Below are 24039 nucleotides of genomic sequence, written 5' to 3'. Positions count from 1 at the left end.
TGCTTTAAACTAACCAACATCCAAAATTTAAACAAACAAAAATAACGTGGTACTTTTTCTTAAAGGCAATTCTTCATCTTATAAAAGAATTCTGCTTAAACTACCACTTGGCAATTAGTATATTTTTCAACTATAATATTTATAAAAACAGCTTAGAAGAATCTAAATTCCCTGGGGCCAGAATGTTTGGAAATTTGAAATGTTTCAGATTTAAGAAAGGCAATGTGGCACATACGTCCCCAGAAGTGTCTAAAAAGTTACATACTAATCAAACACATTAATATTCTTCAGGAAAACTTAAGCCTTTTCATACTGAATCAAATAAATAAAGTCTATAATTAGACTCCTGTCAGCTGGGTGTAGGTTTTGCCACTAAATTAGTTTGTGACAAAAAACAATAAGGAAAGGTACCTGCCAGTGTTTAGAACTTGTCTAATTTCAGACTGATGGATAAAGGATTATTAAACTACTTTTTTTTTTCATTTGTACACACACTGTCAAGTAAACTAGTCTGCTGTGTAAATTTAAGAAGTGAAAATAATTCAAGAAATAAAAAAGATAGCTTATATGCTGATATCATAAAGACAAGACACTACTGAAAATGAAAAAATAACTTTAATGAAAATCACAAAACAAATAAGAGTTGTTAAAATTAATGTATGTATCTCTTAAAACTGAAGGATTTCAAGTCTCTTTTATTGACTTGGTCTATAAAAGTGCCATCTTGGCATAAGACACCTTAACATCTACGCTAAACGGCTCTTTACTACCACTAACCAAAATCCTCTGGCTGTAAGTCCAAAACCACATTTTTTAAAGGCAAAGTTCTTGAAAACTGAATGCACAGCATGAATAAAGCCCATAGGAGGCACTTACAGAAACTCACAACCACATAAACATAGGTTACCTCCTTCTTCAGGTTTACAAATGCACAGAAATTACATGCTAAAAAGGATAAGTGAACACATATTCCCAGTTATTACTGTTTTTGTGAAATCTGGGTCCTATTATCATGCCAAATCCCAGCATTAAGAACAGATCCCTAACACCCCAAATAACAATTTATACTAAGACTAGAGGCCTGATGCACGGGATTCGTGCACTGGTGGGTGGTGTAGCCTGCGGGGATCAGCCAGCTGTGTAATTGCTCCTCATTCCAGTCAGCCAAGCAGTGCTCTCACTGTAGGAGCACACTGACCACCAGGGGGCAGCTCCTGCATTAGCATCTGCCCCCTGGTGGTCAGTGTGCATCATAGCGACTGATCTACCCGTTGTTCTGGTGGTTCCACTGTTCCCTTACTGGGCTTTTATTTTATAGGATGATCTTGGGTCTTCCTGGTTTATAATCCACATTGACGGTGAAATGCCTTTGATCATTTTGATGTTAGTCTACCTCTCTCAAGCTATTTTCCAATTGAAAACCAAATCTCCTCCCTAAAAGGAAATGAAAGGGTTTCATTATTATCCACCAGTTATTTAGAGATAAAAGATCTTTAACTAAATCTTATCAGGGCAGACTTAACCTTGGCTTGAACCAACCAGAAAATCAGTTGGCAGATTTTCCCCTACATTTAAGTACTCAATGCTAAATAATTGTATATAATATTATAAGTCACATTAGGGATATATTTTAAGTCTGGTTAATTCTTCAAGCACTTGTACTTCCTGAATCATACCAAGGTTTGTACAGACAAATGAGGAACTAGAGACCAGAGAGGTTACAGTGTCACACAGCACATTGGTGACACAGCTTGAATAGGAGTTCCCAATACTCATAGATAACTCAAGTTTGAAGCACATTATTTTATCTAAGGGAGAAAATACAGAGAGTGCAGAGATATGGGTTAAAGTGCGATTATCAGTGACTAGTTTTAATTCAATGGATATTTGGCTCACACTTTGACCTCAATGAAATTAAAACTTAGCTGTAAAAGTAATGTGGGTAACTAAAAAGTTGGTAGAAAATGCTCCTCAGGACTTTAGGAGACTCTAGAATTAGATGAGGAAGCAGAGGGAGTTCTCTGGTGGGACTGATATGAGCTATGCAACAACTTACCTGGGAGCATACTTAGCCACTATAAAGAATCCTTCAGTTGTTCAGTGAGCCAAAAATATATTTAGAACCTTTACAACCTTCACTAGGTCATTAGAGTAGACCGTGAACTCCCTGGTCCCTTAAATTTTAATGAACCTGAGCCCTTTAACAGCGGCACAGAGAGCAACTTTAGCAGTGAAACAATTAAAATGTTAATGGGGTTTCTACTGTAAATAGATTTATGAAAGAAGGAGAATGCTGACTGAGTTGTTTCTTGGCCCCAACTTGTTACTGTCAGTTGAATTCAAGCAAAATGCACCTTACAAAAGATGTAAGGCATTCCTTTCCATGGCTGCTGCCTATGTGATTGCTATTTCAAAATTCATTTCAATATTGCGTACAACATGCCGAAAGCCCAATACAAATACAATTATGTTATGACAGAATTAGCCAGTGTGTATTGCTGTGTCTTGAGTTTTTCCTTGTTTTATTTTACATGTGGTATGCTAGTACATTAAAAGGAAAGCCATGTTCATTTTTGCTCATCCTGATACAGGGAGAGTTCAAAAGATAAGAAGTGGTTCTCAGTGTGAGTAGAGCATGCAGTGCATTGGAAAATAAATTTTTGATGTCAAGATGCATTCTCAGAGTATTCATGCTGAGGACAGTTTCTTATCTTTTGACATTTGTAAGCTGGGATAGCCAAATTTTGTGTAAACTCCACAATAAATAAAGAAGCAATACAATTTGACTATTATTTTATTAGCATATGCCTTTGTCTATAAACCAGACTCTCTCTTCATACTCAAAGCACTGTATCTGAATATTAGTGCTTTGGGCTCCAGAAAAAAAGAAAAGAAAAAAAGAAAAAAAAAAGAACAAAGAAAAGAAAAAAAACAACATTCATAATTCGGTTGTCTTTCTCCTAGTCAGAATCCACCACACTAATCATGAAGAGAGTTTTCTTAATAATTCAGAAAAACCAAACTTGCATCTTCTGGGATCACCTCTTTCCTCAAGAGCAAAATCCACTAAAGCTCCAAATCACTGTCAATTCTTAATCAACCATGTCAGTGAGGAGGAACATTAAACACCACTGAAGACTCTCACCTGAAGAGTGACAGAAAACATTTCCTAGATCATAAGTTGACAAGCTACATAATTTACAGCCAAGGAGCTGATGTCTCAGAGTCAGCAGGAAATGCTTTTACTGATTCCAAACATGCCCTCATCACTATCACATAGTTATGAAGCAGATTTCTCTAAAGAAACTGGAGATCTCCAAATATCATGTCATATAAAAATGCCATTTGATTGCATACACAGACAGACATGCAATCAATCCTATAGGAGGGACATGGAAGTATTCATGAAACAGGTGACTTTTGCGTTGTGTCTCAGAGATTGGCCTGGAAGAGATGGATAAAGGAGGAAGTTCACCAAGGGCAAAGGCCCCTCAGCAGGTAAGTGTTGACTCTCTTTGGGAACTCTCATGTATTCTGGTAAGAGCAGAGCTGTAAGTGCATGGAGACAATAATGGCGTTAGTATATCGTTCCCAGAAGATACTGTGCTGCCAAAGCCTTGCCATGCTCCTGTCCTCTTCCTGTAATGAATGCTCTTCTGCTCCCAACCCTCCCTCACCTTCAAATGCCACCGCTCCCATGAAGCTTTTCATGATTTCCTCTCATGAATTTGGTTTGTCATAGCTTTTAAGTTACAGTAATACTTTGGTCTAATAGGGACTTAACTGCCCTACAATAAAAAGCATAGTATTTAATTAAAAGTTCCTGGGGAATGAAGACTTCATCTGACCCATCTTTACAATCTCCACAGAACCAAGAAAAATGTCTTGATTATTATGAGTTGATTGTAAGTTCTGCCCCATTTATAATTCATTCTGCTGTACTAGTACAGCAGGCAGCCCTTTCTCCTGTCATTTCTGGTGATAGGAATAATGAGGCTGAAAATGATGGCAGATACATAGTAAATGTTTAGTCATGCAAGAATGCAGACCACCAGCACATGCAGCCTCTATACAGGAGTTTCCACTTCCTTTCAACATGACCGAAAGTGAGGGCTTCTAGAGTTGAGTTCTCAACTAGAACAAGGTTCTTCCAGTGGGTTTTTTAGAGAACTCAAAGTCAATTATTTTTACAGTAGTGATATTGTCCACTTTCTACATTCCTCTTGCATATTATAGTCCTGAGGTTTCCACAGCAATTGCCACTCCATTTTTCCTTCTTCCCAGCTAGTTTCCTAATATCTTTAAGTACTTTTTCATCTGCCCTCCTCTCATATATTAAAATTTCCCAGGTCTTCTTCTTAAATAATTTTTCCTCCTCACTTTTATATACATTTGTCTTCTGCCACTTCAACATCCAAATGTAGCTCTAGTCTAGACCAATCTCCTGGCCTCAGACCCTTATGTGGAGTTTCTCTAGAAGGATTCCACCAAATCCCGCAGATGCCTTAGTGCAGGCGTCTTCAAACTACGGCCCGCGGGCCACATGCGGCCCGCAGAGGAGTCTGATCCGGCCAGCCAGGTTTTTTTGGGCAGTGAGCGCAGTCGAGGTGTTATAGTAGGAATTAGTAGTTCATATAGTCCGGCCCTCCAGCTCTCTGAGGGACCGTGATCTGGCCCCCACTTTAAAAAGTTTGAGGACCCCTGCGTGCCCTGTGGTCACTGCCAAGCTCACCTTCTCCTTTCCCAAAGCTCCTCCTTCTCCATTACCCAGGAGACACGTCAAATATTTTCTCTTCCTGGCTTTCACACATTTATCAACTCCTCTTAATATCAAAATTCCAAATCTGTTCCTTCCTTTAATTTCAGCACTCTTTCTTTATTTTTTACATTCAAACCACTTCTCCTTCGCTTACTAAAAGAATCTTCTAATTGAGTCTTTACTCTGGTTTCTTCACTCTCCAGCCCATTCTTCACTCAAATCACAAATCTGATTTAGCCATTCCCATTTTCAGTCATTCACTTCCTCCTGTCTCCTCATTAGTCCCCTGCAATATCCAAAGTTCTAGGATCCTTCCTGAGACATTCCCTCTGAGCTGCCCTACTATGGCCCCTTTCATAAACTTCCATCCAAACATACCATTAAGAAAATGCTTAGAGAAAAAGATGACAGGGGCAAAACAGCAGTGAGAAAGAGAGCGTGAGTGAGGAAGTGAAAGGTAGTGTGTGGAAATGTGAGGATGTGTGTGTGTGTGTGTGTGTGTGCGTGTGTGTGTGTGTGTGACAGTTTATATTCCGCAAGATTTTGGGGGCTGGTGGACCAGGCTCTCTTAGATGGGGAGCCCCTGATACTGCTGCAAGCACTCCTTGGCCGCTGGTGTTGGTACAGAAACCACACCATCTTGAAGGGCAGAGCTACTGTGACTAGGAGCCCAGGCTCATCTCTACCCAGACTGACCTCAGAAACCACCTAGTACCCTACAGCCACTCCAGCCAAAGACCTGCTACTGCAGCTACAGACATATGGACACTGGGACTCCAGCCTCCACCCCACTTGCCACAGGCTCCTATGAGTCTCAGAGTGTGTGACACTCACCCACCCCCGCAGACCTGCGACTGCAGCTACAGGCATCATATGCTCCGTGCCTAAGCTCTCCAGTGATAGCAAAAATGGGAAGACAAAGAAACAACCCCCAAAGAAAAGAAAAGGAGGAATCACAAGAAAAGAAACTAAATGAAGCAGAGGCATGAAATATGTCAGAAAAAGAATTCAGAGTAAGGGTCACATAGTTCATAAACTGAGGAAATGAGAAAAATCAACTTAAATGTGAATCAAGAGGAAATAAAAAAATTATAGAGGTATATTTAAAAATTTGATGTAAGGTTTTAACAGTAGACTGACTAGAAGAAGCAGAGGACCAAATTAGTGCGATAAAAGACAGGGCAGGAAAATACACCCAACCTCAACCGGAATTGGAGAAAAAAATTAGAAAGCATGAGGAAAGCCTAAGGGAGCTTTGGAATAGCATTAAAGGAAGACCCATATGTATAATAAGGGTACCAGAAGGACAAGAAGAGGATCAAGGATTAGAAAATCTATTTGAAGAAATAATGACAGGAAACTTTCTTGATTTGGGGAAGAAAAACTCACACAAGCACCGAGAGTCCCAAACAAGATAGAACCCAAAGACCTACACCAAGGCACATCATAATTACAATGGCATACATTCATGACAAAGAGAATAAGGTTGCAAGAGAGAAACTACAAAGGATTTCACATTAAATTATCAAATGATTTCTCAACAGAAGCATATAAGGCCAGAAGGGAATGGAATGAAGTATAAAAAAGTGATGCATAAAAAAGGGACTGAGTACCAAGAATACTCTATCAAGCAAAGTTATCATTCAAAATTGAAGGGGATATGTGGATCTTCACAGGCAAATAAAGTGTAAGGAAGTGTATCACTACAAAGCCAGCAATGTAAGAAATGCTAAAGGGACTGTTATAAAAAAAAGAAATAGAAAGGGAAAAAGAAACATAGGCATAAAGGACAAAAGTGCCTACAAACAAGTACCTATCCTATATAATAAAGGCTAATATGCAAATCAACCAAACAGCAGAATAACCAGTCACTATGACACGCACTGACCACCAGGGGGTAGATGACCAATGAAGGAGCTGACCCCTGGTGGTCAGTGCACTCCCACAAGGGGAGCACTGTTCAGCCAGAAGCTGGGCTCATGGCTGGTGAGCATAGTGGCAGTAGCGGGATCCTCTCCCACCTCTGCAGCAGTGCCAAGGATGTCTTACTGACAGCTTAAGCCCTCAGTCAGCAGTCAGACATCCCCAAGAGTTCCCAGACTACACGAGGACACAGGCTGGGCTGAGTGACCCTCACCCGAGTGCACAAATTTCATGCACTGAGCCTTTAGTCAATAATAACCTTAAACTTAAATTGACTAAATGCTCCAAACAATACATAGAGTGGCTGAATGGAAAAGAAAACATGATGCGTATATATATATAGTCTGTCTATAAGAGACCCTCCCTAGAACAAGGGACTCACAAGACTGAAAAAGAAGGGATAAAAATATATTTTTCAGGCAAATGGAAATGAAAAAAAAAAAAAAAAAAAAGAGCTGGAGTAGCAATACTTTTATCTGACACAATAGACCTCAAAGTGAAGGCCATAATAAGATAAGGAAGGCCACTTCATAATACTAGAGGGATCCATACAACAAGAGGATATAACTGATAAATATATATGCACACAATACAGGAGCACCCAAATACATAAAGCATTTCTGGAAGATATCAAGGGAGAGATCGATAGCCATACAATCATAGTAGGGATCTTTAATACCCCTGACAACACTGGATAAATCCTCTAGTTAAAAATTCAGCAAAAAAACAGCAATCCTAAATGACTCACTAAATCAGATAGACTTAATTGATATATTCAGAACATTTCACCCCAAACTACAGAATATACATTCTTCTCAAATGCACATGAGACATTTTCAAAAATAGACCATATATTGGGTCACAGACAAAGTCTCTTCAAATTCAAGAAGACTGAAATCATATCAAGCACTTTTTCAGATCACAATGGCATAATATTAGAAATGAACTACAAAAATTCAAACACTTGAAGGCTAAATAGCATGTTAATAAACAACTAGCAACCCAATGCATGAAAATCTGTTCAAGAATAGTGCATTTTTCCCCGGCTGCCAGCACTGACTTCCCTCTGGCACCTGGGACCTGAGCTGTCCTCTGGCCCCTCCAACAGGCACCTGGAATCTGTGCAATGTTTTTCTGGCTCCACTGGCAGGCACCCAGAACCCAGGACCCGGACAGCTTTACTCTATCCCTAGAATGACTCTTGGAAGGATGTCCAGTCTAATTAACAAATCACCTTTTTATTATTATAGATTATTATGTTACCAAAGACATCAATAAATAAATAAATAAATAAATAAATAAATAAATAACCATCCTGGAAACAAATGTCAGTTAAAACACAGCAATCCAAAATCTATAGGATACAGTAAAAGCAATCCTGAGAGGGAACTGCATAGCATTACCGCCTACCTCAAAAAAAACAAGAAAAGGTGGTAATAAATTATCTAACTCTACATCTTAAAGAATTAGAAAGAGAGCAACAAGAAAAGCCCAAACTTCACAGAAGGAAGGAAATAATAAAGATCAAAAGGAAATAAATGATATAGAGATCCCCCCAAAAATATAAATAAACACATACAAAAGTTCAATAAAACCAAGCTAGTTCTTTGAAAGGATAAACAAGATTGATGAACCTCTAGCTAGGCTTACCAAGAAGCAAAAAAGAGGACCTGAATTTAAAAAATGAGAAATGAAAGAGCCAAAATAACAACAGACCCCACAAAAATACACAGGATTGTAAAAATTACTATGAACAACTCTATTCCAACAAACTGGTTAACCTAGAATAAATGGACATGTTCCTAAAAAAAATACAACCTTTCAATAAGGAAGAATAAAAAAATCTGAATAGGATGATAACTATGGAGGAAATTGAAGCAGTAATCAAAAAACTTCCAGCAAACAAAAGCCTTGGGCCAGATGGCTTCACAGGGAAGTTTTATCAAACATTCAACGAAGAACTAAAACCTATCCCCTTCAAACTATTCCAAAAAGTCCAAGAGGAAGGAATACTTACAAGCTCTTTCTATGAAGCCAGGATTACCCTAATCAAAGAAACATAAAGATACTACAAAGAAAGAGAATTGCAGGGCAATATGTCTGATGAACATAGATGTTAAAATCCTTTACAAAATTCTAGCAAATTGGATCCAGCATTATATTAGAAAGATCATACTCCATGACCAAGTGGGATCATTCCTAAGATACAAGGATGGTACATCTGCAAATCAATAAATGTGACACATCACATAAATAAATTGATAGATAAAAATCACATAATCATATCAATTAATGCAAAAAAAAGCATTTGACAAAATTCAAAAACACATTCTTGATAAAGACTCTCATAAAAGTAGGAATAAAGGGATCAGAACTCAACATAATAAAACCCTTAATATGATAAACCTACAGCCAATGGGCAAATGCACACTCAATGGGCAAAACTAAAACATTTTTCCCTGAAAACATGAACAAGACAGTGATGCCAACCCTCACCACTCCTATTTGACATAGTACTGGAAGTACTAGCCATAGTGATTAGACAAGAATAAATAAAAGGCATCCAAATTGGAAAATAATAAGTAAAATTGTCATTGTTTGCAGATGACATGTTATAGTATATAGAAAACTCAAAAGACTCCATCAAAAAACTACTAGATTTAATAAATGAATTCAACAATGTAGCAGAATACAAAATTAACACCCAGAAATCTATGGCTTTTTATACACCAATAATGAACTCATAGAAAGAGAAACAAACAAACAAACAAAAATCCCATTTACCATTCCAATGAAAAAATTAAGTTAGCTAGAAATAAACTTAACTAAGGATAAGACCTGTTCTCAAAAAACTACAGGACATTGAAAAAAAGAGATAAGGAAAACATCAACAAATGGAAGAATATACTGTGTTCATGGATTGGTAGAATCAACATCATTAAAATGTCCATACTACCCAAAGCAATCTACAGATTTAATATTATCCCCCATTAAAATACAAAAGGCATATTTCATAAACCTAGGACAAACTCTCCAGAAATTCATATAGAATAACAAAAGACACAGAATAGCCACAGCAATCTTAAGAAAGAAGAACAAAGTTGGAAGGATCACAATACCAGATATAAAACTATATTCTAAAGCCACTGTTCTCAGAACTACCTAAGACTAGCACAAGAACATACATATAGACCAATGGAACAGAACAGAGAACCCAGAAGTCATCAAAAGACATTATGCTCAATTAATATTTGAGAAAGGAGGCAAGAGCATGCAATGTAGTCAAAACAGTCCCTTTAATAAATAGTGTTGGGAAAATTGAACAGATACAGACAAAAAAAAAAAAAAAGAAAAGAAAGAAACTAGATCATCACCTTACACTATACACAAAAATAAACTCTAAATGGATAAAGGACTTAAAAGTAAGATGGGAAACCATAAAAATCTTAGAAGAATCTATAGGCAGCAAAATATCAAACATATTTCCTTAACAATATCTTTACCAATACTGCTCCTAGCACAATGGAAACTAAGGAGAAAATAAATGAGACTATATCAAAATAAAAATAAAACAGCAAAAGTAACTATCAACATAACAACAAGAGAGTCCACTGCATGGGAAAACATAATTGTTATATCCAATAAGAGTCTAATCTCCAAAATTTATATTAAAGGAATATAAATAATCTGATCAAAAATTATCAAAGGACTTTAATAGACATTTTGGAAAGTGGACATACAGAAGGCTAAGAGACATGAAAGCATGACCAAAGTCACTAGTCATCCAAGAGATTTAAATAAAAATGACAATAAGATACCATCTCACACCTGTCAGAATGACTAACAGCAGCAAATCAACAAATGACAAGTGCTGACAAGGATGTGGGAAAAAAGGAACCCTCATGCACTGCTTGTTGGTGGGCATGCAAACTGGTGCAGTCAGTGTTGAAAGCAATATGGAGCTTCCTCAAAAATATTAAAAATGGGACTCCCATTTGACTCAGTAATCCCACTTCTAGGAATATATCCCAAGAAATCAGAAACAGTAATCAGAAAGAATATATGCACTCCTATGTTTATAGCAACACAATCTTCAATAGCTAAGATTTGGAAACAGCCCAAATACTCATCAGCAGATGAATGGATTAAAAAATTGTGGTACATCTATACAATGGAATACTATGCTGCCCTAAAAAAAGAACTCTTACCATTCATGATAGCATGGATGGACATGGATAGTATTATGCTAAACAAAATAAGCCAGTCAAAGTAAGATAAATACCACATGATCTCACTCATTTATGTAATATAATGAACAATATAACTAAAATGGATCCAGAGACTGAGAAGAATCAAATAGACCGTCAAACTTCAGAGAAAAGGCAGGGAAGGGTGGGGGTAGGGGAAGTGAGAGATCAACCAAAGCCCACATATGCATGCATATAAGCATAATCAATGGACACAGACACTAGGGGGTTGAGGGCATGTGCTGGGGAGTGGGGTTGGCCAGGGAGAGGTCAACTGGGGAAAAAGACATATGTAATACTATATGTAATTCTTTAAACAATAATTTTTTTAAGTAAAGAAAATGATTTATGGGCCCAGCCAGCAGGGATCAGTGGTTAAATGTCAACCTATAAACCAAGAGGTCACGGTTCGATTATCATCCAGGGCATATGCCCAGGTTGCGGGTTCAAACCCCAGGATGGGGTGTGCAGGAGGCAGCCAATTGATGATTCTCTTTCATCACTGATGTTTCTCTCTCTCTCCCCTCCTCTCTGAAATCAATAAAAACGAATTTAAAAAATATTTATGGTATTACTAAAGGGCAGATCTTGCCTTTTCTGTTTGCACATGCTCTTCTCACCCACTGGAAACACAACCACAACCATCATCATCTTTACCACCCATCTAATCTCTACTGAAAAAAATTAATTTAAAAACAAAGTCTTGAGAACTTATACTGAGGCCCTGAATTAATTCTTCCCTCCTGCTAGGTTACACCTTCTATCTTGACCAACTCTTTTTGATAGGCTCTGTTCTGTTAATTGGTTTTCCTTCTCCTCCATCCCCCAGATCTATGAGTTAGCTAAAAAACAGAGGATTACCTTATCCTCTCTGTATCCTTGAAAACTAACAAAGTACTTGTCACTGAATAAATATTTGTTTAATGGAAGTTACAAGACAAAAATCAGGCACATCTTACCTAATAAGAGAGAAACATGTAAATTGATCATATCTCTGCTACACTCACAGCCAGAGTGAGTATGCAAATTAACCTAACAAAGATGGTGGTTAATTTGCATACATACCTGGGTCTCAGAAACCTCCTTGGCACCCAGGTCACTCCCAGCTGGCCATCAGGTGGAAGCTTTAGGCTTGGGAAGGGGTTGAGCCTGGGATCGAAGGGAAGGGGGGAAAAAATCAATGGAAACATATCCTCAAGTGAGGATAAAAAGAAAAATAAAGAAAGAAATGTCATATCCTATGAAAAACAGATCTTGAAAATGCTTAAAGAAAGTTGTCATTTTTTCATGGTGAAGGGACTAGAGTCCATGTTGATAAAAATACCTTGACAGCTGTGGTGACTAACAGTGGCTGCATCAGTGGGGTGATGGGGCTGGTGCCTTCCCCTGATCAGCCTGGTCATCTCCTGCAAAGGTAGGTCATCAGTAGGATATCCCCTGAGGGCTCCCAGTATGTGACAGGGGGTAGGCTGGGCTGAAGGACCCCTCCCCAGTGCATGAATTTTGTACATCAGGCCCCTAGTATTAAATAACTAACTTGTTACTTAATAGGTAGACAAAAATCTTTGACACTGTATAGTTCTTGACAAGGAGAAGGGAACTAAAGAAAACATTTTAAAAAGTGCTTGCCCTGGCTTGGTGGCTCAGTAGATTGGAGCATCATCCCATATACCTGAAAGGCTGAGTGTTCGATTTCAGGTCAGGGCACATGTCTAGATTGTGGCTCCAATTCCCGGTTGGGGTGTGTAAGGAAGGCAACCAATCAATGATTGATGATTATGTCTCTCTCTGCCCCCCCCCCCACCTTTTTTCACTCTCTCTCAAATAAATTTTTAAAAATTCTCAGTGAGGACTAAAAAGAAGAAAGATAAAACAAAGTACTCAATAAATGTTTACAAAATTGAATAACGCAGAGAGATAAAATCTTGAATACAATATAGCATTTAAGAGCATAGATTCTGGAGCCAAACAGCCTGGGTTCATGTTCCAGCTTTTACAATTATTAACTATGGAAACTCTCCTGAATTTCATACTCTTATATCAATTATTCCAGAAAACCTTAACATCCCTGAATCTCAATTTCCACATCATGAAATATAGACACTAATATTAAACTGTCTAATGGGTTGTTGTTAGGATTCAATCATTTAAAATATAAAAAGGATTTAAATTGTTCCAGGTACATAATAAGTTCTAGTTAAGAATAAAATTCTGATGTTTGAAATTATTCCATAGGTAATCAATGTTTTTAAGAAAATTATGTTAGTAGGTCTTTGCTTTGATGAAAACTAAATCATATATATATTCTGTATATATGTATATATTCTGTATATAAATAGAAGACTGAGAGAACATGAAAGAGAAATCCAGCCAGGAGATGAATGTAATAGTCTAGGAGTAAAAATAGCATGGCTGGCCTTAAGTGTTGGCAACAAGAAAGAGAACTAATTTAGGAGGCATTTCATTGCTGGTGATTTGGCAAGTGAAAGGAATATAAATCATAATGTATAGTTATTCAATTGTCATATACAAACAGCTTTTCACAATCATCTTACCTAATGACAAAATAAACTGGGAGAAAAGTAACAGCTATAAGATTTCAAAAAGGAAGAAAGGGAAAGATGAGCAAAGTACCTAAGAAGGAGAAAATATAGAGACATAATGAAAATGATAGATGGTCTATAGCAGTGGTCGGCAAACTACGGTTTGCCGCTCTGTTGTCTAATAAGTTTGCCAACCACTGAATTAGACTCTCGATTCCAATAATTACAGACTGTTGTTGTTGTTTGTGATTAAGCCCCTATCCCAGTGGTTGGCAAACCCATTATTCAACAAAGTGACAAACCGTGGCTCAGGAGCTGCATGTGGTTGAGAGCCACAGTTTGCCGACCAGTGGTATGGGCATTTTGAGTCTGAAACCCCTACAGATGATAAACCTATAATTGAAAATACAAGTCTGTAACTCTGAAGAGATTGGCTTAAGTGTACAGATCTGGGTCTCATTAGAATAGAGCATGTGATGAGAGCCAAAGAAAAGACAGAAAAAACAAGTGAAGTGTAAAGGATGGGAAGAGGAATAGAGGCCACTAGAGAATGAGAATTTTAGATGATGCTGAGTGTACAAAGAAAAAGCACAGTGAGAAAAGTAAAAATTAGAAATGGGCACTGATATTGCATGCTACAGGAAAATGAGAGTAAGGTAGGTTCTGGGGAAAAAAAAATCAGCCTCTGAGAAGAAATTGTAGCAGAGGTGGTATACTGCAAAAGATTAAATGATTGGTGATAAGAAAGAAAACAACATCAATGAGCTGTTCTTGAAAAACAGGGTGAAAGAGAAAAGAAGTTAGGTCAAGCCAGATTTGAATATAGACACAGACATACTAAAACATGTAAGAGTAAGAGATGTAAAAAGAGAGATGTGAATACACTGGGGATCTATACTAATAAAAGTATAATATGCTAATTAGACTGGACATCCTTCCAGACAAAGCCAAAATGGTAGGGGCTGCAGCAGAGGTGGTTCGGGATGATCAGGCCAGCAAGAGAGAGCAGTTAAGGGGTGATCAGGCTGACATGCAGGTGAGCAGTTAGGAGCCAGTGGTCCTGGATTGCAAGAGGGTGCAGGCCAGGCTGAGGGACCCTCCCATGCATGAATTTTGTGCACTGGGCCTCTAGTAAAAGAAATAAAACAGTAGAAAGAAATGGTTGGTAATAAAATTTTTAAAAAAATACTGATAGAGAAAAATTTTAAAGATAGAATCCAGAAAAAGAAAAAAAAGAAAAAAAAGAAAAAAACCAAGATGGTGGACTAGGTAAGCACCTAAACTGCCACTTCACACAACAATCTCAAAACAACAACTCAAACACAGAACTGACATCATCCAAAACCACAGGAAAGCTGTCTGAGTGGTAAATCTACAACCAGAAAGAAGGAGAGAAGCTCATGGATCAGGGGAGCCCCAAAGCGCTGAAGTAGGGAGACGCTCATGCACAGAGAAAGGGCTGCCAAGTACCTGGCTGGTGGGAGGGGAAAGGAAGCCTCCAATTGCACTGAACCCCAGCACCAGCCAAAACCCAATGGACCAGGCTCATATGAGTGGAGTCTGGACTGTAAAGAAAGGCAACTGGAAACTCAGAGATTGGGAGACTCCAGGGAACCACAAACTGAGGCAAGCAAGGTCTAGAGTTGCGCGAGTAAGTGTGCACAGAGAGGTCTGACCTTGGAAGTCACCACAGCCTCTCCATAATGGAAGGAGTTGGAAGCTTCTAACTGCACTGAATCCCAGTTCTGACTGCACTAAGCACTGAAACCCAGTTCTGGGCGAGCCCCTGGGGCACCCATGCTCTTACAAGGGGAATCTTGACTGTCAGGCAGAAACTCAGGGGATCTGTAGAAGGCAGAGGGCTGAGGCTCGTGCACAAGGGCAGGACTGACAGGAAGCCAAAACTGTCAACTCAGCTCTGAGACTCCGCACCATCAAAACTGAGCTCAGAGGCGTTTGCAATTTTACAAGTCTGATCCTATAAGACTGTTTCCAATACAGAAGGTATCCTGGTGTAGACACAGCTGATACTCACATCCAATTGGCCTGGAGGTCAATTCCTGCCAGTGATACTAACAACAATCAAGACTTAACTACAACAAGGCTGTACATGCAGTCCACAAAAGGGAGCACCAAGAGTGTCTACCTCAGGTAACTGGGAGGCTGACCCATTGAACCATATAGGACATCCAGCACACAAAGATACTCTGCCAACTCCGGGAAGCAGCGAAAATTCTGAGACAAGGAAACAGATCCCAAACAAAAGAAATGGAGGAGAACAAAAGACTGGATATAGAGTTCAAAACCACAGTTATAAGGTTTTTCAAAAATTTCCTAGAAAAGGCTGATAAATTTAATGAGACTCTTGAGAATATGACAAAAGACTAACTAGAAATTAAAAATACACTGACTGAAATAAAAAATATTATACAAAGACCCAACAGCAGACTAGAGGAACACAAGAATCAAATCAAAGATTTGGAATACAAAGAGGCAAAGAACACTCCTTTGGAGAAGCAAGAAGAGAAGAGAATCCAGAAAGTTGAAGATAATGTAAGTAGCCTCTGGGACAACTTCAGATGTACCAACATCACAATTATGGGGGTGCCAGAAAAGAGAGAGAGCAAGACACTGAAAACCTATTTGAAGAAATAATGTCAGAAAACTTCCCCCACCTAGTGAAAGAAATAGACTTACAAGTCCAGGAAGCGCACAGAACCCCAAACAAAGGAATCCAAAGAGGACCACATCAAGACACATCATAATTAAAATGCCAAGGGCAAAAGACAAAGAAAGAATCTTACAAGCAGCAAGAGAAAAGCAGTTGGTTACCTATAAGGGAGCACCCATACGATTATCAGCTGATTTTTCAACAGAAACTATGCAGGCCAGACGGGAGTGGCAAGAAATATTCAAAGCAATGAATAGCAAGAACCTACAATCAAGATTACTCTACCCAGCAAAGTTATTCAGAATTGAAGGGCAGATAAAAAGCTTCACAGAGAAGACAAAGCTAAAGGAGTTCATCACCACCAAACCAGTATTATATGAAATGCTGAAAGGTATTCTTTAAGAAGAGGAAGAAGAAAAAAAAGTAAAGATAAAAATTATGATCAACAAATACATATATATCAACAAGTGAATCTAAAAATCAAATGAATTAAAAATATGAGGAACAGAATAAACTGGTGAATATAATAGAATCAGGGACAAAGTAAGGAAGTGGACTGATAATTATCAGGGGGAAAGGGATGTGGGGGGTGCGGGAAGAGATTGGACTAAAATCATACACTTATGGATGAGGACAATGGAGGGTGGGGTTAAGAACACAGGGTGAGGTGGGAGCCAGGTGGAAGGGAGCTATGGGGAGGGGAGGAGAAACAATTGTAATAATTTGAGCAATAAAGATTTATTAAATTAAAAAAAAAGATTGAATCTAGAACATACAAGGAAGAAATTACCTTAAAAAAAGAGTGGCACATTTATTCCAATGAGATACAGAAGGAAGAAGTAAAGACACAGAAAAAATACTGAAGCCAAGGACATGGAGCCTGAAAAAGTTCATATAATACAATGTCAAGTTCATCAATAAAGTATGGATTAATGTTGACTGCAAAGGTGAGGATTAGGGCAACAGGAGAGTGTCAACTATTGCTGAATATAAGTAAAAAGACTCAGATTGAGAGAAAGACCAGGAGTCTGGTAATTTCAACATCTAGGAAGAAGAAGTCAAGGACAGAGAGAAACCACAGATAATAGTGATTAGGAACAGGGCTCTGGAATTGGATCAGTGGTTCCCATCATGAGGCACACAACCCACAGGGAGGCAATTTAATAATAAATTATTAACAGTTAATTTTTTGCATTTCTTGTTTTAGGAGCCTCATATATATTATATATTATATGTTGCATATTATATATTATATATTATATATTATGTATTATGTATTATGTACTATGTATCATGTATCATGTATCATGTATCATGAATCATGTATTATATATTATAATATATATATACTGAGTGGCTAGATTATTATGATCTCTATACAGATATTAATCTGGCCACTCAGTGTATATCCTATCTAATCCTATATAATAAAAGGCTAATATGCAAACTGTCCCCTCGACCAGGAGTTCAACCAGCAGGCAGGCCAGCCAACCACCCATGTCCCCTCCCCCTGGTTAGGCTGGCCTGACACCAACCATGCACAAATTTATTCACTGGGTCTCTAATATATATACACACTGAGTGGCCGGATTAGTGTGTGTGTGTGTGTGTGTGTGTGTGTGTATAATCATGACATAGTTATGCATTTCTGTTCTCTAATATTATGTTTTAAAACTTCATTTGCTATTTTTTCATATCACGTCATATTATTTTTTTTAAACAATTTCTTAGTGATTTCTTCCTCAGTACTTCAATTGTCCTTTTGTGTGTGTGTTTCTTCCTCTCTCTTCATGGATGCCATGACCTTAGGAAGCTCGTTTAGACCAAGTTAATGGCCTTTTAGGCTTCCTCCACACGAATAGGAGTTCACTTTTTTTACTAATAAAAATTATATGTCACGGCGGGGAGAAGGGGTGGAGGAGGGCATCAGGATTTTAGAGATGCTTAGGTGGGGCATGTCCACAAAAAGGTTAGGAACCACAGAGTTAGATAGAATGGGTTCCAAGCCCACCCCATCAGTTCTCAGCTATGAAGCTTCTTCAAGGCAAGTTACTTAGCCTCTCTCTGTCCCAGTGTCCTCTTCTGAAAACTAGAGACTATAATTATGACTGTTGTTATGATTAAAGGTATTAATAAACACAAACTGCTGCAAATAATGCCTTGCCCATAGAGAATGTACATCGCCTTCTCTAATTCGCTTTAAGCTCATTTAATGTGGCTGATCTCACAGGAAAGAAAAATACTTTTGAACTAATTTACACCCATGAGTAAGTGACAGATCATAGGCCATGCTTAAATTATTTGTAATTTTAAAGTGTACTAATATTAGCCAGACATCTCTACCTGGCTTAATTTCAGGCTTTATGATAATCAAAGTTAAAAAAAAAAATTTAAATCCCAACATAGTGTGTGGTGCAAGAAACAATTTTCTCAATTTCCTTTTATAATTCTGGTTTATTTTAGCCTCTTGCCTTTCTCAGTTTATCAATTCTTCAAAAACAAAATGCCCACCATCTTGACCATAAGTTTCTGTATCAGCTACAGAAGGCTAAGGATGAACAGTCTCCTTAGAGCTATCTTATATATCAAACTTCCTGTATTGGATACCAGCATTAGGGAATGGATATGAGATGTCCTAATCAGCATAGGAAACTGCTGAGTCACAAAATGGCTATATCTTTTAAAAATTTCCCCCAATGATCAGAGAAATCCAAGTGTCTCAAGTCCCAGAAACTTAAGCTACTGCCTCTGCATTTATGCATGTCTGACTGTGCAACACTTTCATGTTGACTGCTTTCCATCACGTGTATGCAATAATTATGCAAGTGTTTGCAAGAGAACATTATAAAGAATACATTTTTAATGGAGTGTGTTGCAGCCAGTCATTTTCCCTTTCCATTTTCAAAGATCTGGAGGAGAGTTTATTTCCTTCTATTTAATCCTTTAGAAAACATTTGCAGAGTACCATTAACATAAGTAAACTCTTTCAATATCCCTTTATCAAAATGCCATTACCAGTTACAACACTCCGACGCATAATGCCAATGTTATCTTTCCCCAGTCCACAATTCTCAGTTTCAGCCTAGCTCATCCTTTTTATACTTAAACACCTATAGCTATGAGAGAGCTGAGTAATTTCTTAGGAAGAGTCTCTCTGAGGAAGAGATAAAGCAGATAATTCTTAGGAGGAACCATCTTCCTACTGCAGGGCAACTGGCATCCCAACCCCTTCCATACCCAGCACCAAATGCCAAAAAAATCCTGTAGTTTTTACAACATTAAAAAAAAATCCATAGATTTCTTCATACGTAGCAGGTACCAGCCCTTGAAAACCTCTGTCAGTGATTTTTTAAAACCCCAGGTATTCTGAAATGGACCACATTTGTTAAGAACTCCTGCACTGAAATTCAAACTACCTGGACCCAAGTCACAAGACTTCCTGGAGTGTGAGCTTAAACCTTACTATGTCTCTTTAGTCATCATACATGGAGATGATAATAGTGTCTACCTCTACCTCGCAGGGCTTTTTACAAGATAAAATTAAATAATACATGTAAAGGGACTAGACATTTGCCTCGCATCTAAGTACGAATTCAAACGAATTAAGTATTAACTATGATTTCCAATGCCAACTGTTTCCCCGAAAAAAAGACAGTGTGATATTAATGTTTGCTCCCAAAGATGCACTAGGTCTTATTTTCAGGGGATGTCTTATTTTTCTATTGTTAAATGAAAATAAAGGAAATTTATTACCTATATATGGTACAGTAGTACGGTAGTTGTCAACACAAACCAGACAAACTGTGAATCCTACAGTATCAAGAATTTACTCATTTATTCAATGACAATTATGTCACCATCTTCTGGAACATCATCATAACAATCCAATTCCTGAATTTCCTTGTGAATTTCTTGTGACTCCATTTCTTTCAGAATCAGTGGACCAAATCTCTCATGTTTAGCCTTGGGGGGGGGGGACTTATTTTCGGGGGATGCCTTATATTTCACTCAGAAGGAAACCTGTAAGTAGGTCTTATTTTCGGAGGATGTCTTATTTTCGGGAAAACAAAGTAGTAGGTCCTTAGGCACTCTTTGAGGAATGGTGATTTTGTAAGTTTGCCTAACCTTAGTTCCACAAGGTTTCCTCTATGTAATAAGACAAGGTCATCAGACAGATCAATTATCATTCGAGCTGGAGCATCCATTAATAAAAGTTCCTTTAAAAATGAGCTTGCTCTGGAGGAATGTACCATAAATACAACGCATTCCATTTAGGCTGACCTTGATTTAGCTACACAGTCATCTCTTCTTTTCATTTGTCACCCTGGCATCAAAAATCTGTTCAAGTATAAGATTGGCTACAGAGAACCTTTACCTGTGTTAATGACTTGTAAGTGCCAGTCTATACCGTAAGCTGATGCATTCCTATTCATGGTCCTCACCTTATTAGAAGCCTGCTCTCACTGATAATGGACCTCAGAGATACATAAAAATCTCAGGAAAAATTCTAATTTAATAGACAGGCGGTGTGTAGAAGCCAAGTGCTATCCATGGTTGTATTCCACATGCCTGAAATAATTGCAAAGGCATCTGCAGAAACCCAACATAGTCCCTGCTGAGGAAACTATTAATTCTAATGCCAGGGAGGACTAACTACAAATTTGATTGGATTCCTTCCCATCCAGATTTCAGAAAGCACTAAGAGTCATCAGAGTCATCTCAATAACTCCTACATTAAGAGCATCTCTATTAAACACCCAAGAATTTATATTGGTTTTAATATCCAATCTCATCTCACCTGATAAATAAATGAGCTGTCAGTAGCTGTGTCCTTTAAAAAAAAAAAATGCAATGTCATCCTCCCAGCCTTTTCAACGGAAGTATCAATATTGAAATCTGAGATAAAACAGGTCAGCAGTGCAAAAAAAGTGATGTGATATTTCTGTGATTTTCCAGGGCCTCCTGAAGGGTAATTTGGTCCCATGTGCAGGGGTGAATCTGTGGCTCATAAGCCAACCCAGAGTCCACTTTAATAGCGACACTTGTAAAGGTAAGAGCGAGGCTAGCCAACAAGCTTGTTAAGAAGCAGTTTCTAAGAAATGAAGGCTTATGCAAGCACAAGCTATCCAATGTAAATGTGTTTTCTGAGATAAACTGGAGAGGAAAAGTCTAAATCAACCTTCTCGTTCAAAAATAAACAAGACACATCTTATCAATGCAAGAGAAATCACCTACCCAGGAATTCTTTGCATTTCTGCCAAATATATATTTACAAACTATGTAGGCAAGAAGTTCTGTGATGCCACCAACACCCTGGCCGTGTCTCCACATTTATAGTTAGCGCCATTTGAAGTCACCAGGCAGCAAATTGAAGGTGAAGGATGAAATATGAAAATTTACTATTTTTCTTACAAGAAAAAAAAATAAAGTTCTGGGAACATCACAGATGGCTTTGTGTACTTATCTAAACCATTTTTCTGTTATAAAAATGTTAGCATTTCAGAAAATGAAAGATGAAGCAACAAAATAGCAAGGTAACAAAGATGCTAAATGTTCCAAATCCTCTGGTGTCTATCCATGACTGCTCAGAAGAGAAAGGAAAAGCAGAACCAGCTCTGGCTTCTCTCAGACAACTGAAGGATGATCCCCCGGATACTACAGAACTCAGTGCAAACTTCAGCCAGCCAAGGCGACCAGGCAATCGGGAAAGACTTGGACTTCCCCTGAGCTTCAGACTACGCTTGCTACTGTGACCAAGAATTAGTATGTCCTTGCCTTTGCTTGTAATCTGGAAATGAAAGTATGCCCCATCCTCAGAGAATACCTTTCTGCCATCTTCCCACTCCTCCTTTCTCTTCTAAGGAGGCCAGGCACTCATCCTTGACATACTCCTCCCCTAGCTCCTCACTTCAGCAGATGAGCCTGGCTCACTTCTCATCAAACCTGTGGAACAATCCACTCCTTCAGACTCAAAGATACTTCTCTAAACAAACAAACAAACAAATAAATAAATAAAATTGAGAGAAGGAAGGAAGGAAGGAAGGAAGGAAGGAAGGAAGGAAGGAAGGAAGGAAGGAAGGAAGGAAGGAAGGAAGGAAAGAAAGAAGAAAGAAAGAAAGAAAGAAAGAAAGAAAGAAAGAAAGAAAGAAAGAAAGAAAGAAAGAAAGAAAGAAAGAAAGAAAGAAAGAAAGAAAGAAAGAAAGAAAGAGAAAGAAAGAGAGAGAGAAAGAAAGAGAGAGAGAAAGAAAGAGAGAAAGGAAAGACACAAGTACTCCAACTCCTGGACTCTAGAAAGAACATGTCAAGAAACCTCACTGTTCGACATGATTTCATTCAAAACCCTTTCAGAAAGTGGGACTTGTTAGTCAATTACTCTTCCAAATAGCGAATTCACTGAAAAGCACACACACACCCATCCTCGCAGGCACTCGCACAATGTGCACACACCCACACTCCCAAACCTGGGGGTGCTGAGGATGGGAATCATTCAGGCGCTGAGAAAGTATTAATCAGATGAAAAGCACCCAGCCTCCCCCGCCCCTAAACCCCACTATCCAAGCGCTGGGGACCCCGCTTCTGCGCTCTCTGCCCAGGGTCGCCCACAGACCCCCAAGGGATGCCTTCTGCCATTTCCCACCCCTCCGGGAGGGAAAGGATCCCGCCCTACTGTCCACAGGGGTCCGGGGTGGGGCAGAGGCATCTGGGGGGACCACCGCTCTCCCTAAGAGTCCCGGAACGCGCAGGATCCTATTACTTACATGTCTGGCCGGAGCTGCAGAGCGCTGCCCGGAGGCCAGCCGGCAGCCACCCAGGTGCACCACCAGCACCAGAGCCACAGCCGCGGGGTCAGCATCCCCGCGGGGCGGAGCTGCTCCGGGCACCCAGCGGAGCTCCGGGAGCCGCTCCGGCTCCGCCGGTCCGAGCCCGCAGCAGAAGTTGGGCTGGCGGGACAGAAGTTGGTGCGCGGGGCTCCGGAGCCAGGCTGGCGAGGCGGGTCTCCTGGCGGAGGGCTGGGCAGCAGCGGGGCCCCTCCAGGCATCCCGGGCTCCGGAGAGCGCAGGAGGAGTGGTGGCCAGGGTGCAGCCGAGGCGCTGCTTAGGCCACTGGGATCCACGACCCTGCTCCTCCGCGAGTGACGGAAACCCTGCGGACCCCCTCGACCCCGCAGCCCCTGCGGCCTCGGTGCCATGGAAACGCGTTCGCCGCCCTCTGGCCCCGGCTCCTCGGAGCCTTTAAAGAGACAGCCCCGCTGCCAGCTGGGGCCAGGCTGCAGGAGCTGCTGCTGGGCGTCCCCACCAGCTCCTCCTCTCCGCCTGCCCCCCGGGAGCGGGAGGGGGATGGATGCTGGGAGCTGGAGATGCTGCTGGAGACTCAACATGAGGAGCTTTGCTCACTGGTCCCGCCTCACCCTGCTCCTCCTCATCCTCCCCACCCACCACCCCACGCACTTGCCCAGACCCCACCAAAGAGGCGCTGGAGCAATGGCTTTTCCCCCTCCTACACCACCAACCTGCTCCGAACCAAAGCAGCTGTGCGGCAACCACCTCGGAGACCCAAAGGAGGCGGACTTTTCATTCTCTCTGGTTCTGTGCGCCCCCCCAGTCCCGAGAGAGAGAGTCCATCAGAACACAGGCTGGGGTGGGGGAGGCGGGTGTCTGAAGTGGGAACCAAAAGGCAGTTGATTGAGTCAAGTCTCCGGCCAAAAAACAAGAAAAACCCCTACAGTTGCAGGACACATCCCGGGCTCATTCAAAAACCCTCCTTACTCAAAATGGGATGGATAATCTCCCTTCATTTTAGTTGGCCACCACCTCATCCCCTTCAGGCACCAGAGATTTAAGGGAGATTTAACGCTTCACAAACCTACTCCCTCCTTTCCTTCCCTTCAAACCAGCT

At 39.8% G+C, this 24039-nt stretch overlaps 1 protein-coding gene across 1 annotated transcript in view; it reads right to left on the bottom strand.

Annotated features, from left to right (window-relative positions):
* LOC118722332 (multiple epidermal growth factor-like domains protein 6) overlaps positions 1-23335 on the bottom strand; it is a 589906-nt gene extending 566571 nt beyond the window's left edge. The window contains exon 1 of the mRNA XM_045583659.1: positions 22902-23335. Coding sequence (XP_045439615.1) covers positions 22902-23332 — 431 coding nt within the window. The 5' untranslated portion in view covers positions 23333-23335. The remainder of the gene's footprint in view (positions 1-22901) is intronic.
* Between the last annotated feature and the right edge of the window lie 704 nt (positions 23336-24039).

The sequence above is a fragment of the Pipistrellus kuhlii genome, unplaced genomic scaffold (genome assembly GCF_014108245.1).
Source record: "Pipistrellus kuhlii isolate mPipKuh1 unplaced genomic scaffold, mPipKuh1.p scaffold_m20_p_2, whole genome shotgun sequence".
NCBI lineage: Eukaryota > Metazoa > Chordata > Mammalia > Chiroptera > Vespertilionidae > Pipistrellus > Pipistrellus kuhlii.
This window is presented reverse-complemented; position numbering and strand designations above follow the sequence as displayed.